The sequence below is a fragment of the Setaria italica genome, chromosome IX (genome assembly GCF_000263155.2).
Source record: "Setaria italica strain Yugu1 chromosome IX, Setaria_italica_v2.0, whole genome shotgun sequence".
Lineage (NCBI taxonomy): Eukaryota > Viridiplantae > Streptophyta > Magnoliopsida > Poales > Poaceae > Setaria > Setaria italica.
In genome coordinates this window covers 43,881,785-43,896,996 of record NC_028458.1, presented here as the reverse complement: position 1 = coordinate 43,896,996, position 15,212 = coordinate 43,881,785, and the positions used below count along the sequence as shown (strand labels likewise).

Below are 15,212 nucleotides of genomic sequence, written 5' to 3'. Positions count from 1 at the left end.
TCTAGAACCAGTGTCTCCTTAGTAAATGACTAGTGAAGGAGTTTGGCGAAATCTCTTAAGGGAAGAATTACTTGAGGGAAAAAGAACAATCACTCAGGTGGAAGTGAAACTAGATGACTCATATTTTATCGGGACTTATGAAGACTAAGAACCAATTCTTAAATCTTGGTAATTTTCAAGTAAATAATGGAACTCAGAACTGGTTTGGGAAAGATAAATGGCTCAGTATCCAACCTTTCATTGAACAATACTCTTAACACATATAACCTTGCTAGAAGAGAGAGTGTATCTGTTGCTAGTGTGCTCAACAGTGTGGCACTAAATGTTTTGTTCCGTCTAGCTTCAGTGGTGAATAAACTTGACTGGCAACATTTGGTTGCTAGGATAATAGACAATGTTCATCAAGTGTCAAATCATCAAATCCAATGGTTCCTGTATAGATGTGCTTATAAGATTTTGATGATGATTTGTCAAAATTAATATCATTTCTACTGAGGCACAATGCACGGGCCACTGCCCCAATCAATATAATTCCCGGGCCACTGCCACAATCAATATAATCGACCTTTATCTTTATTCCATTCCTACAACCCAATTTCCAAATGTATGCTCAACACTATTGAGAGGCTGCAAATGAAAAGCTACATTTTGCACTCTCCATGTGATCATCTTAGCAAAATGGCAATTAAAGAAAAGATGGTGAATAGTTTCATTATTGCTACAGAAGAACAATCTTTTACTCCCATTCTTAATATGTCTAGCTAAATTATACTTGTCAGAATAACCCTCTATGCACAGACCTCATAAAATTCTTAATTTTTAGCTGTATTAGTTTTTTAGCAGTGTTAGTTGTACCATGGAGGCAACGGTGATGCAGTTGTTGGTCCACCATGGATGGGAATTGGGGATTTACTAATAGGCTACTATGCGTTTCACAATGTCTCTCATCAAAACATTTGCGGCGTTAGTTTTCCTTAGAATTTTTTGTCATTTGTTGGAGGTCTAGCAAGGGGTGCTCTGCAGCCAGAGGGAACGGAACTGACTGGAAGATCCTACCAATGATGATTGATGATGAGTATGCACGGATTATTATATACAGATAACATCTATATGAGTTCCATTACGTTGCACTTCAAATGCTGTCAAAATCATGCATGTCCTATGGCTCTCTAATGCCACTTTCGTTTACCACTCCAGTCAACTTTAGTTGATGTTTCCGACAGCTTAAGCCTAAGGTTCATCAACTCAAAAAGGCCTTTCCATGCGATCGGAAAGTAGCATCTCTATTTTTACTAACATGGAATACGGAAGTTGTTACCATATACTTGAACTCGACATATACCATTACAAGACATCTACCATGTTCACATGCCAGAGATGCACTGGTTTGGACTCAAGGCAACATCAGGCTAATCGACCTGCATATACCACAGTAACATTCGAATCATGTTTCGAAATAGCTTAGCAGCCGGCCAGCAAATCAGAGGAGGAATGGCTTCCGGTAGATGTCAAAAATCTCCGAAGAACACAGCTGGGGCTCCTGCATGTATATTCAGTCCAGAGTGAGTGAGACTGTGAGAGAACTGTCAGTTGAACAACTAACTAAGCAGAGCTCACCTGAACGCCGCTGGACGCGGTCATCCTGCGCACGTACGAGCCGAGCATTCCCGGGAGGCGGCGGCTGCCATGGCCGTCGCGGATCCTCGCCCTCATAGCGCTCAGCAGGCGCCCGTACGTCGTCCCAGGCTCGGCCTCCACGGCCTGGATGAAGCTGTCCATCATGGCGCCGACGCCGATCGATGCCGATTCAGGAAATCCCTGGTTGGATCAAGCGAGATTGTAAATTTGTAATCGGCGGAATATCTGAACACGCATGATCAAAACAATGATGCAGATTTGAAGAGTGCAGTGGTGAACTGAACATCACAAAAAGTTTTTTTTTTCAAAATACAAAACAGAGTTTGGGTAGTTTGGGTTCAGGACATACGCTGGTGTCAGCGGACTTCTGGTCGTCCCGGCAGCCGCTGATGGAGATGACCAGGCCTCCGTCGGGGCGCTTCCCGTTCCCACCAGGGTAGTGATTCTCCCACTGCCAGTACCCCGTCCTTGAAACGCAGAGCGATTTGTGTCACATATATTGGCGCCAGAGATCAAAGCTAAGATTTTGGTCGGCTGCGCGCGTACCTGGACAGGCGGCATAGGAAGGGGAGGTCGAGGACGGTGCCGCTGTGGCAGGTGTCCATGACGGCGTGCAGCTTCACGCCCCTGCCCAGCGGCCGGACGATGGTCTCGTTAATCTCGTCGTCCAGGATGTTGCCGCTCTGCTCGAAGTCGACCGGGCACAGCGCCTCGTTGTACCCGTCCACCTCGCCGTCGTTCAGGTCCACGTGCTGCACGCCATGGCCGGCGAACTGGAACACCAGCGAGTCGCCGGGGGCGCACCCCTCCGTCAGCCACCGCATCGCCAGGAGCAGGTTCTCCCGCGTCGGCACCCTACTCGGGTAGCCCTCCTTCTCTGCCATGCCACCAAATGATATAGCGTCAACTGATTTTGATGATTACTTCACTTCTCAGAAAAATCTGTAAGGAACAACGACACGAGGTTCTTGTATTCGTTGGTTACCGGTGAGCTCGAGGATGCAGCCGCTCGGGAACCCGAACTTGTCGACGAGGAGGCGCCGCATCTCCGTGACATCGTTGACCGTGCCCTTGAGCTCGTGCGGGGTGCCCATGTAGCTGACGCCGACGAGGAGCGCGCGCTTCTTGCCGCATATGTTGGGGTAGCCCGCCGGAAACCCACGCTTCACGGAGAGCAGCGGCGCCAACGGAGGCGAGGTTACCGCGAGCGCCATCGTCACGGCGCCGTCGCCCACGCCGCGGTGTCGCTCGATGCGCATCAGCCGGTGGCAGAACGCGCACAGAACGCTGGAGCCGGAGCCGGGCGGCGTGGCGAGGCCCATGCCGCAGTGGCTGCACCAGGACGTCGTCGTCCTCGAGCTCCCCATACCGAGCCACCTCGTGTTCCTCACGAGGATGAAACTCCGGCTGTCGTCGACTCGTCGTCTTCAACACGCACGGTGTTCTAATATTGGAACTTGGAAGCGCGTAGAGCTAGAGAAGTAGTGACGCTGCTATATGCTTAACAGCTATTGTTGGTCACGTGGCATAACAAAACTCAGAGTAAATTAAGCAACATGACAATGTGGTAAGTAAAGCAACGGATCCGTTATTCCGGGAACCAAATGATCGGGGGCTACTGGCCGCTGCTTTCGAGCCGTGTGGTAACAGAGAATATGTTTTATTTATAACAACATATTAAGATATCATCTAAGTATCTCTAAATTTATGTTCTAATTCTTTTGTTTATGGTTAGTGATATGCCCTACCTCATCCCAATGCCTACTCACACGAACGCTCCAGTGATATAGTGGAGTCCGTGGTTCATGTCACATAGTGGAGTCCGTGGATATCTATATATATAATATAAAAAGGATTAGAATCTATATAAAGAAGAGAATCGAAAATTACTATAAAAAGGGAGAGAATCTATACTATATAAAGAAGAGAATCGAAAATAATTTCCACCCAATATTAGACCTCCTTACCCCTTCATCGGGTACGATGACAGAGCCAGATCGAAATTTTTCACGATTCTAAAATATTTCCACCGTTTCCCATTGTTTTTGTCACCACGCGCCCGTGTGTACCCTCACTTCCTCTCCGTTAATCACGCGCGCCTACTTCTCTGCTGCACCCTTCCCTTCTCTATGGGAAAAGCTATACGTTACCCCGAGTGTTTTATGCTCTTTCGTCACCTGAATTTGGCACCGTCTGATCTGACCATCTGTGCTGCATGGCTGATGCCGCATGCAGCCGCTGCTGCATGGCTGCAGCTCCTGCCTGGCATGCATCTGAGCATCGGGGTCTGTGCGTTAGTGCACCGCACAGCCGCACAGGCATGCGGCATGCCCGATGCCCATCAATCATGTAGGCCGTAGCTGTCACTCCGCTTTCAACGTGCGCTTCCATATATATTAGGATTCTTTTACACTATATTAGTAAGTGACTTACAGTGACATTTTACTGTAATTTTAATTTGTGTATTGTGTAATTTTAAATCTGTGTAAATTTGCATGATGTTTATTTTGAAATCTGATTGTATTTTTACATTTGAGGGGTTTCTCACCGTTAGAAATAATTTGTTATCTGACTGACTATAGTAAAAATTTGTTGAGTTGTTAATTTTGCATTTTGCATGTTAATTTTCCTTCTCTTTTCTGCATTAGTTTGTTTACCATGTTCTTAGCATAGTTGTTTCTATGCTGTTTTTGCTAGCAATTTCCACCGTTTGATCCAAATCTGATGGTGTTGAAATTCAGATGCAAGCACCTCTGCCAGCATCTGAAATTTTATCTGCCTCAAAATCAAGTGTTTCAGCAAATCAGATTGCCTGGGTAATGCTTCCATCAGAAACACCCGGGTGACAGGTAGACAGCCCCCGTCCGTGCGGCCGTCCCCTCCCTCCCTTTCGTGGTGCCGCACCTCCCCCTCCACCTCCTCACTCGATAGTGCCCAGCGCCGCCACCTCCCTCGTGCTGGGGATGGGACCGCCGCCGCCAGGTCTCCGCGGCTCCGCCTGGGGATGCGGTGTCGCACGCCTTTTTCGGAGGAGGGGGCATGGATGGGGTCGCGGCAGGGGCTGGGGAGGGCACGTCCTCGATGATTGATGGTCGCTCCCAGTGGCGGAGGAGGTGTTGAAGGTGAGCGAACAAGGGTGCAGTGCCGCTTGACTCGGTGGCATCATGCCTCAACGGCGGTGGCGGCTGCCCACGGGACCGATGTCACCGCCGGCTCTCTGGTGGCGCTACTCTCCACCTCGAGCGGCGCAAGATCCGGTCGAACAGCGGCTGGCCATGGCGATCCCCCTCATGCTTGTTGTGCTCCCCCTCGGCCTGCTCATCCAGGTAGCCTCCCTCCCCACCGGAGCTCAGCTCGATTTGTTTTCAATCTTCCTGTTTGGGCGGCCGGGCTCATCTGTAGCGAATTGGCAAAAGATTTGACTTTTAACCCTTCCAAGACACGAAGCAAGCACGCACACATTTTTTTCCCCTCCTCCGAATTCCCATTAGTCCTAATTCAGTACATTCTCGATGTACTGTAAACATTTAGTAGTTTATGTATATTCTGCAAGTTTACGTGTCTAGAAAACGTTGGATACATCCATTTCTATGATGCAAACTGCTAATGCTCGCCCGACTTGACGACATGTTCCCAATGAAAGGAAACTACAACATTGCTTTGTGAGAAGCAACTGAGGACTGAAGCACACGACCAATAACTAACATGGATGATCTTATGTAGTTCATTAGATTTGATTACTAACTCATGAACAGGTTTAGCTTTGCGTACATGATTTACCAGTTTGTTCCATGGCAGTAGACAATTAAAAGAAAACCTTTAGTTTTCGTCTCTATGTGTTGGCAGTACTCATTTTGCTACATTAAGGCACTGAGGAGATGAGCTGTTCGATTGGAAGTATGGCATGAATCGTTAGCTCCTTTTTTTTTTTGCATCCCAATATGAGCATTTCTTTTCTTTTCTTCTTTTTTTTTGCCAAAATGAATTCATGTTTATTGCTAGATACTTTGTGGAGTTAGGTGTTCTTGCAGGAAGCTATTGTGATATCTCCAAAGCTGGTTTTGAAGGTGATGGAATGCAGATATGTTGTGGTGAGAAAGGTGAGACATGCTTATCTATTAACTCATGATTATTGCATTCTGAAGGGTCTCATGATTGCTGTCTTTTTTATACAGTATCAAATATAATCTAGCATTAAGTTACCGCTGAGTTGCTTCACTGGTGCCAGATGCTTTGTTACTCATTTGCAATGTGAAAGTGTTCGTTCTTTCCGATTGGCATTGGCAATGTAAGGATTCCATTTGGTATTGCACATTCAGACTAGCTAATCTATACTCTAATAGGGAAGTCATGGCCTTTTACCTTTAAGGATCTCAACTAGATTGAGGTTGCCTTTTTAGTCACTCCATTTTTTGTTTTTATACCATAAGATCACAGATGTTTTATGCTAAGAATTGTGTTCTTGCCTAGCCTCTCTGACAGCTTTTTTAGCAGGTTGTCATCTCTGCTTCTGCTGTGGAAGAATAATTTGAACTGAAAGGAAAATTGTGATGGAAGTTTTACATCGTGACTGGAAATATCCAAAAGAAACCCATTCACCAAGAGGGTAAATACTTTAATCAGAGGTATACCTGAAGAGATGTTTAAGGTTCTGCAAACTGGCAAACGAAAAGGTAAGTGATGATGGGAGTTTTTTGCATTTGTTCCTCTATAATAAAAGATTGTCTATCAGTTGATTGTCATCTATTAGAATCATTTGACCTTTTTTCTGTTGCAAGCAGTAGACAACCGATCGAAGCTGTTGCTTTTGAAACTATATATAAGTTAAGGATAGACCATTTAATTGGTTAGTGAGGGTAGCTGTGAGTTTACTATTTGTCCAATATCTGTTGTCCTGGAATGCAACATGTGGAACAATTAGTTTGTTACTCTTATGGCTTGTTGAAAAATGTGACATGACTCATCCTTGTGGGAATGTTTTTTCTTGCAGTTTTAGTAAGCATTTTTTATATGGTATTGTGATGGCAGACTAATGTTATCCAGATAGTGTCTTTGTGTTATTTGTAAACATAACTTCTCTGACAAACGCATGCATTTTTCTTTGTTGATAAAATGAAATGGATCATACACTTATACAGAGCAAAAATGGAAAACCTATGTTCAGGGACCTAAAGCCTCTTTTGCTAATTTTGTCTTCCCCCTTAAGCATTTATTTATTCCTTATGCACAATTTGGTTGGTTGTAAAGTGCTTCTCCGCTGCTTTTGCGTATTTGGTAAACCTTCTTATGTTTACAGTATTGAACCCTCCTCCTTTTCACACTGTTTGTCAGGAAGCTGCAGATAGATGGTCCAATTGCCCAAGGAAGCTCTACTACGGTATGAATAGTTTGAGTAGGTGTGCACATCATGATTCAGATATCGAAGCATGCATCAACTCGAGGTGATAATATGCATGCAGCATGCGCTCCTGCAATTTTTGATTGTTTACCATCATGATTGGCTATCTTATTGTTGATCTATTTCATTAAGAAGGAACAGTATAGCATATTTTTCTTAAACACTAAACATGCTTTTTTTTAATATTTCCAAATGCATGCAGGGTGCTCACCGTAACCAGTTTGTCTATAATGGCTCTTTCAGGATGAGGCTGCTTCTTCGAATAACCAGTTTTCTATAATGGCTGCTTCTATCATGCTGGTGCCTGTTTATGTGATACCAAAGTAAATGTTGTGAGAAAAAAAATTATTCTTGTCCTCTTAATTTTTTTTTCATATGTGTGCATGATATCATCAAATAGTTTTTTAAAGTTTGCTTTATATTGAATATGAGCACTACTGGTTCGACTACAGATAAGGGCTAGGAACTATTGATTAAAACGGTGCTTAATTTAGTTGAATATAATACTTATGCTCGGTTGGTGAAATCTATGGATTGATAGGTATTGCTATTAATGGAAGACGTTCAATGTCCGTTCCTATAGTTTTCATCGTTCTATTGGAATGGTTGCATGCTTCATATTTTCGTAGATGTAGTGTTGTTAATATTGTTTATAGAATATTTAAAAGGAAGAAAAATGGGAATAATTGAGTATTCCATTTTATTTGTTTTTTTTTGGAGCATGAGGACTTTGGGGGATTTATGTCCCCTTGATATCGTATTGCTACTGGCAGCACTATTCAGTTTTGCAATTTTAGTTTACTTTTATAGCTAATTGTTAAGCTTGTGACAAGGCAATCTTAGTTCCTACATGCCTTGCGAGGTCAGCAAACTTCATTGTGCATTTGAAGTTGGCAACCTCACGGAAGGTACTAACTTTTGTCATATGCAAGCTTTAGAGGAATATATGTTTCGGAACTGGTTGTCATCAGAGTATTCAGAGCCAATGAATTTTTTGAAAGATGCAGTAACTGTTATGAAATTCTTGCAATTATTTGTTTACTTGATTTTTGTGACATCTCAGAGTTTTCTTTGGGTGACAATGCGACTAGATGTTTATGATTTCCATGGTAAAGAGCTTTCTCTTCAGCTGCACAATGATGGAAGCTCGGGCAGTCTGGAAAGTTCCTAAGGTAAATAACTGGCTGGACTATTTTAAAGTTACATTTATTTGATGACGGCATGGCTTAATAGCTTTTCAGCTTTCTAAAGACTCAAAACTACATTGGCTAGAATGTCAGTACCCTACAAGAGGTAGAGAGGAATTTTTTTCTTGCCGTGCAATCTAAGAGTGGTAAAATGTGCAAAGAACTGAGATACAATTAGTTTTCTGCCACTTGGAGTAGAAGAATTACTTCCTCTATATACAGGAACTTTCTCTATAACTGGAGCTTGCCCAGGCACACCCGCAGCTTACAACTGGATTTTCTGATTTATAGTACTGAGCTCCTTTGAAGTATTTGGTTTGCAGCAGGGCCTCCATTATTCCTGTGCTGCCTACCTATTAGTTTTCATCTACAGCATCAAGCCTGCCATAGAACTACTCTACAGCATCAAGCCTGTCATAGAAAAGAAAACAGATGTTCGTGATCGCCAGTGTGTTGTCACGTATGGTTTTATAATCCACCAGATATTACGATTATAACTATAAACATTATATCATGAATTGGTTAATTATGGCAATGTGGTTTATGAATTGGATGCACTAGATTAGTGTGGATTCTGGAGCAAGTTCTTTGTCCTTTAAATTTGAACTATCCTATTCCAGTTCTAATAGTTCATCTGAGAAATAGAGATTGAAAGGATGTATATATACATGCATTGCCAAACATTGTGTTTGCTTGTTCTAAGAATGCTTTTCTATTGTGAAAAAATGAGGTTATGTGATTATGTGGTGGTTTCCATACAATTACTTCACTCCTTGGAACAAGTCTAGAAATGGAAGATCATTTCCGAAAACTCCTGGAAACAATTCTCGAAATGGAAGATTATTTATTGACGCAAATTAATACATGGGTCATGAATATTTTGTTATAGTGAATCCAATCCTAAAAAATACTTTTGTTCTCCGTCCATTTTTAAAGCAGAGCCAAATCATTTTATTTATTTATAAATTTAATTCTTCTTAGATTCTCTTGAAACACGTGCGACACGCACGTGCACTCCAACTAGTATAGATAAACCCAAAAATGTATGGTAAAACTAGTAAACAACCAAACTTATTAGTTCTCAACCAGGTTCTGACATTTACAAAAGTGCAGCAAGTCTAGATTGTGAGTAGTATTAGCAAGAAGCTGTGGTTCCTGCAGATAAATTCATGGATTTTCCACTTCAAAGTTCTACAAAAATTCAACATCGCTATGGCTCTTCCAAATCACTTGATTGCACAGGAGTCTATCACTATTCACTAGCCAGAGCAGAAAAACAAGAAATCAGAGACAAAAGGAAACACCTACAAATTGTGCCAATCATAAACTCGTTTGTGTGCATTGTAAAACGTTGCAAAGCGACCCCATGCTCAATCACAAGAGAAAGGGCTTCCTGTAGATGTCGAACGTCTCCGAAGCGCAGAGCTGGGGCTCCTGCAAGACGAATCCAAGACAAGCAGGGGTCAAACCGGATCAGGCGTAGCAATAGCAGATTTAGCAATGCACGTTTAATTCTTTGAGTAATCTTCGACCGTGATTGTTACCTGCGCGCAGCTGAATGTGATGACCCGGCGGAAGAAGGTGCCGATGGGACCGGGGATCCCCAACTCCCCGCCGTTGTCGCGGATGGTGGCCCTCATCGCCGTGAGCAGGCGGCCGTAGGTTGTGCCCGGCTCCGACTCCACCGCCTTGATGAAGCTGTACGTCATGGCGCCCGTCGAGGTCGAGCCCGAGAACGCCTGCACAGAGGAAGGGTAGAGAGAAAGTTGAGCAGTCGCTCAGGCAACTAGGGATCAAGGCATTCTGATTCCTGAACATTGTTGTGGCTGACCGTGGTATCTTGCGAGGTCTGGCTGTCGCCGCAGCCGCTGATGGAGATGGCGAGGCCGCCGCTCGTGCACTTCTGCTCGCTGGAGAAGCGGGTCTGTTGGTTCTCCCATTGCCAGTATCCGGTCCTGGAGAGGCGGCAGAGGTAGGGGAGGTCGAGGATGGTGCCGCTGTGGCAGGTGTCCACGATGGCGTGGAGCTTCACGCCCCTGCCCAGCGGCCGGACGATGGTGGCGTTGATCTCGTCGTCGAGGATGACGCCGCCGCGGGGGTCCTCGAAGTCCACCGGGCAGAGCGCCTCGTCGTAGCCGTCCGCCTCGTCGCTGTTGTTGTCCAGCTTCTGCACGCCGTGCCCGGAGAAGTGGAACACCAGGGAGTCCCCGGCGGTGGCGCCGTCCACGAGCCACCGCAGCGCGCGCACCAGGTTCTCACGCGTCGGCACCCGGGACGGGTCCCTGTCCTCCTCTGCAGATTAAATCATCAGATATCAGGAGCCGTATCGATCCATCAGCGCACCGGCTAGGATATGAACAATGAAAACGCCAGGGAGATCGAGTTGTTGATCTTGATCTGCGTACGTGTGAGGACGAGGATGCAGTCGGCCGGGAAGCCGAAGCGCTCGCGGAGCAGGTAGTCCATGCAGTTGACGTCGTTGACGGCGCCCTTGAGCTCGTACCGGGTGCCGGCGTAGCTGATGCCCACGAGGAGCGCGCGCTTCTTGCAGCCGCGGGCTCCCGGGTAGCTCGCCGCCGGCAGCTGGGAAAGCGACGACGCGGACGAGGGCGGCGGCGGCGTGAAGGCATTGATGATGCCCTTGATGAACCCCACGGCGGCGTGTTGCAGGCCGTGCGGGCGGCGCTCGACTCGCGTCACGGCGTGGCAGAGCGCGCACCGCACGGAGCGCGCCCCGGGGGCCACGGAAAGGTACGCGCCGCAGCGCGCGCACCACGTCGCGCGCGCCGGCGGCCGCGCGCTCGCCATGCCGCGAGCTGCCGACTCCCCCCCGCGCGCGGCGCCCCTGGAACGGACGACGTGTCGATCGGACGTACACGTGGGACGGCGGATCGGAGAACAATTACAACGACAAGGCTCAGCGTGACAAGTGCCAGGAGAGGAGTAGCGCGTAGGTCTCTAGTACCTAGGTGAGGAACATTCTCTGTTGTTTTTTTATCAAGCTGATGAGGAAGCGAGCATTGCTTTTCTAGATGGCAAGGAAGAAAGCTTTGTGCGATCAGGCTAGGTGATGAGAAGATGTCATCTATGCTCTCCTTTCGGTTGTGCCATGGCTGTGCTTGCTTTATTCGGGGAGCAATTTGTTTGGTGCTTTATTCGACGTATGGGTAAGGCTAAGGCAGAATACGATTCACATTCTGGGCGAGTGACTTAAAAGTTTCAAAGGGAAATGTATTTCGACGTTCTCGGCAAAAAGGGAAAAATACAATTACAATAAAAAATAGAAAGAAGGAGAAGAGGAAGCACGAGGTGCACGGGCAAGGCAAGAAGCTTCTTGGCGAAATAGGGCAAAAGGAAAAAAAATTGGGGTGAGAGAGGCTCGAACTCTCGACCTCAGGATCACTCAATTAGCTATGAGACCTACGCGCTAGCCAACTGCGCCACCACCCCATTGTGGAATTCGTTTCAGTAAAACCATTTTTATTGTATGTGTCTTAAATTTTCTTTAGACCCAGGTCAGATGTTGCAGCGCCAACCCGAAGCAGTACTATAGTAGATGCAGAGTCGAATTGAGAGAATGGACAGGCTATAGAAAGTAACATCAGCACACCATTTTTTAAAAAAACAAAAGTTCTATCTGAAGAGTATATCATCTAATAGTTCGGATCCTCTAAAGAAACAAACCGAAGTTCAATATGAACTTTGCCTGGGAGCACGGGACAGAACGGGGATGGTCTATGGTGAATCTAAAACCTAGAACGCATTATTCTCTCAAATATTGAGTCAATTTTCGATTCCATTGGCACTGCCATGTTACTTAGGGTGAATGTAACAAAATAAGATCCACTATAAATGTACATTTATTTTACTTAGGTCATGTTTGGTAGGGCTTCAGATTCGGCTTCTCCACCGGCCGAAGCTGGAGCCCTACCAAACGACGAGATGACGAACGGCTTCGGCAGAGAAGCTCCGCAAATCGCTTTGATTGGAGACGATTGAGGGAGCGGAAGCCCAAAAAATGGGCTCCCCGCGGCTTCTTGCGTCGTCGGACACCCTTGTCCTCCGGTGGGGCCCGTGGGCGGAGGTGGCTAGTGGTGGCTGGCACGGGGCGGAGGTGGCTGGCGCCTGCAGGCACAGGGCAGAGGACGGCCGGCGGCGGTAGGGCGGAAGTGGCCGGCGGCGCGCGTTGGGGCGCGGGGCGGGGTAGAGCTGGGGCGCGAGCGCGTGGACGGGGATGGATAAGGAGAAGAAAGAGAACGCTCGAGGAAAAAGAAGGAAGGAAAGAGAAATAGGAATAAGGGAAAGAAATAGGAAGAAAAGAGGGGTGAAAGAAAAAAGAAAAAAAAGATAAGAGCATTACAGACATTCCACATTTTTATCCATTTCCGTTTTTCCAAACGGATAAGTCGAAGCCAAAAAAGCTGCTTAGTGGAGAAGCTACAGCCGAAGCCACAACTCTACCAAACGAGTCCTTAGAATTCAAAAAAAGCTGCTTTAATGGAGAAGCCACAGTCGAAGCCATTTCAACCACATCCACCATCCTGCCAAACGAGTCCTTAGAATTCAAAATTTTGAACTAGTACATTTAAAATGCAGAGTTACATTGTAAAAGTGTTGAAACCATCCTCCCAAAATGGTGAATGGTATAAATCGTAAAATTACTTGACGATAATCAATTACAAATATTAGAAGAAAAAATGAATCGAAAAAGAAAAGCAAGAAGCAAACATTTACTTGTACCCGCTGCACCAGGACAGGCTGATCTTTTGTTGGGCCGACTTGGGCTGTGCGATTCAGAGGTCCCCGCCAAAACAAATTACACGTCGAAATCATTTGATCGCCGTCGTGGAGCAAGGGCCTGCGCTGCAGCACCTCCCAAGTCAATGCATCCTTGAGCAAAATCACACCATGTTTCCATCATGACAAGAGCAGCCAACAACCTAGCTGATTTCGAGTACTCGGGTACCTACTAGACTACTACATTTTAGGGTCCATTTGGTAGGGTTTATTAGACAGCTTCTCGGGTGTCTTCTAGAGAAGCTTTCCCAAACGCCCTTCCAGAAAACGGCTTCTGCCGCGGAGCACCCACGAAGCCATTCTGCAATTTGTACTAGCGAGGCGAAGCCGGAAAAACTGGCTCCCCGCGGTTTCCTCCCCATCCGCGCAAGATTCAGTACAAAAGTGCCCTGTACTTCGCAGTAATTACAAGCAAATTACCACCGCGCCCTCTGAATCAACACGGCCTCATCCCCTCCGCACTCCAGGCCACGATTCCTCTCTCCCTCTCCTCACGGTCTACGGCGGCGGCGGAAAAATGGAGGATGGGGAGGGGGTGGCGCCGGTCAGAAGAGGACCCCTGGTGGCTGAAAGGGGTGGATGCAGTGGCGGTCTGTAAGATGCAGCCGGTGGAGGGAGTGGCGGCGCCCCATCCCCGTTCGCGTGGTAGGGAGGCCCGCCGACGGGTTCCTTGGGCTTGCTACTAGCCGCCGCTGGAGTTCCCCCAGGCGAGGGCACGAGCGCATGGCCCCACGTCCCCAGCGTGGCTGGAGGCGCAGCCATCGGGGGTGCTAACGGCGCGACCTAGACCGGCCACGCTGCCGGGTCTTAGGTTGGCGCCCCAGCAGCGGCTGGCCTAGCCTCCAGCGCATGGCCCAGCGCCGTCATGGCCGCAGGCACAAGCATGCCCGGAGGATGGCCGGAGTGGTGGGTCGGAGCAGCGACGGCGGCTCTAGGGCTGGAGTCGTGAGCCGGAGCAGCAACAATAGCTCTAGGCACTTCGACATGATCACGCCACCTTTCCACACCCCCTCTAGGTATGTCAGATCACCTACCTTGATCTTTTCTCATGTCTATACACAAATGCATGTGGGCAGCTCACAACGTTCATTTTTTTACATGTGTGTTTAGGAAAGTATTATATAGTTGATACCGGGTACCCAAATAGACCTGGATACTTGGCACTATACAAGGGTGAAAGATATCATGTGCCAGATTGGAGGAGATGCCCTGCTCCAAATGGTGAGCAAGAGCATTTTAACCATTTGCCTTCAAGTATTCGCAATGTGGTAGAACGCTCTTTTGGTGTGTGAAAAATGAAGTGGAGAATCCTTCTCAAGATGCCGAGTTACCTAATGAAGAAGCAAATGATGATCGTTGCCACAACCATGTGTCTCCATAACTTCATTCATGAAAATCATGCACAAGATAAGGATTTCCGCAAATGCGATCGGAATCCCGATTATATGCCCACTATACCTTCAAGACATAGGAAACACTATGTCTCTCAAGATGCTGGAGATACATCCAACACGGAAACTGATGATCGGACCATGGATAAATTCCGAGATGATCTAGCTAGAGCAATCTTCCTTTCTAGATCATCTTGAGCATGTCAGTTTGCATGCCATGTAAGGATTATGGCGAATCCCTTTAGTTTATATTCATAATTTCTAATGGACTCAAATTAGCGAACGGCCAGAAAGAGTATGAGGATGGATTGTGGTGGCGTGGAGAAACAGACTAAACAAAGAGAAAAAAGAGAGGAATGGAAGGATGTGGACCGGATTAAGGAAAAAGAAAAAAATAAAAGGAAAAATAATCCTTTTTATTATTACTTAAACAATAATCCTTTTATTTTTTTAAATTTCTAATGAACTCAAATTTATAAATAAATGTTAACCATTCCATTCATATATTCAAACAATCCATATAGTTAACGGCATATATGACATTTGATTTCTCAAAGCCGTTCCTAAAGATACAGGAGAAGCTGTTTTGCCAAACACTTTTCAGAACGACTTTAGCTTCACCAGAGCAGCCACGACCGTAGCCGTTTCAGCCATAGCTACAGTCTTGCCAAACAAGTCCTTTGACCGCAACCAGCATACCGTACTCCTTTATCAATTCCTACCCTGGCCCACCTCTGATGATGCCGGCCCTCCACATCCATTTTCCTCTCTTCTTGGCAGCCGCTACCATACATGGACGCG

At 46.5% G+C, this 15,212-nt stretch overlaps 2 protein-coding genes, 1 long non-coding RNA gene and 1 other non-coding gene across 12 annotated transcripts; 1 reads left to right on the top strand and 3 right to left on the bottom strand.

The window, feature by feature from the left end:
- Positions 1-1,262: 1,262 nt before the first annotated feature.
- LOC101777026 (metacaspase-1) lies at positions 1,263-3,159 on the bottom strand. Its single transcript, XM_004984101.2, has 5 exons — positions 2,624-3,159; positions 2,185-2,515; positions 1,988-2,105; positions 1,618-1,818; positions 1,263-1,540 (listed from the first exon to the last, which is right to left on the bottom strand). The coding sequence occupies exons 1-5, from the start codon at positions 3,003-3,005 to the stop codon at positions 1,481-1,483; spliced, it is 1,092 nt and encodes a 363-aa protein (XP_004984158.1). The 5' UTR covers positions 3,006-3,159; the 3' UTR covers positions 1,263-1,480.
- Positions 3,160-4,466: 1,307 nt separating this feature from the next.
- On the top strand, positions 4,467-8,965 carry LOC101776747. Of its 9 annotated transcripts, XR_002675798.1 has the most exons (5): positions 4,467-4,964; positions 5,658-5,738; positions 5,814-5,926; positions 6,133-6,311; positions 6,970-8,965. It is a non-coding gene; the product is annotated as an uncharacterized LOC101776747 (long non-coding RNA). The 9 variants fall into 9 exon arrangements; XR_002675799.1 differs by lacking the exon at positions 5,814-5,926 and having other exon boundaries at positions 6,130-6,311; XR_215932.3 differs by having other exon boundaries at positions 4,467-5,738.
- Positions 8,966-9,281: 316 nt separating this feature from the next.
- Positions 9,282-11,317, bottom strand: LOC101776347 (metacaspase-1). Its single transcript, XM_004984100.4, has 4 exons — positions 10,629-11,317; positions 10,055-10,515; positions 9,768-9,962; positions 9,282-9,657 (listed from the first exon to the last, which is right to left on the bottom strand). The coding sequence occupies exons 1-4, from the start codon at positions 11,029-11,031 to the stop codon at positions 9,598-9,600; spliced, it is 1,119 nt and encodes a 372-aa protein (XP_004984157.1). The 5' UTR covers positions 11,032-11,317; the 3' UTR covers positions 9,282-9,597.
- A 270-nt stretch (positions 11,318-11,587) lies between these two features.
- Positions 11,588-11,673, bottom strand: TRNAM-CAU. Its single transcript is given in 2 exon segments — positions 11,588-11,623; positions 11,636-11,673. It is a non-coding gene; the product is annotated as a tRNA-Met (tRNA).
- Between the last annotated feature and the right edge of the window lie 3,539 nt (positions 11,674-15,212).

Excerpts from the sequence above, each read along its gene's own strand:
- LOC101777026 (XM_004984101.2), bottom strand. The coding sequence starts at position 3,005 with ATGGGGAGCTCGAGGACGACGACGTCCTGGTGCAGCCACTGCGGCATG. Across the intron at positions 2,516-2,623 it reads CTGCATCCTCGAGCTCACCG|AGAAGGAGGGCTACCCGAGT; the intron begins GTAACCAACGAA and ends GTGGCATGGCAG. Across the intron at positions 1,541-1,617 it reads CCGCGTCCAGCGGCGTTCAG|GAGCCCCAGCTGTGTTCTTC; the intron begins GTGAGCTCTGCT and ends ATATACATGCAG.
- LOC101776347 (XM_004984100.4), bottom strand. The coding sequence starts at position 11,031 with ATGGCGAGCGCGCGGCCGCCGGCGCGCGCGACGTGGTGCGCGCGCTGC. Across the intron at positions 9,963-10,054 it reads AGACCTCGCAAGATACCACG|GCGTTCTCGGGCTCGACCTC; the intron begins GTCAGCCACAAC and ends TCCTCTGTGCAG. Across the intron at positions 9,658-9,767 it reads TCACATTCAGCTGCGCGCAG|GAGCCCCAGCTCTGCGCTTC; the intron begins GTAACAATCACG and ends TTCGTCTTGCAG.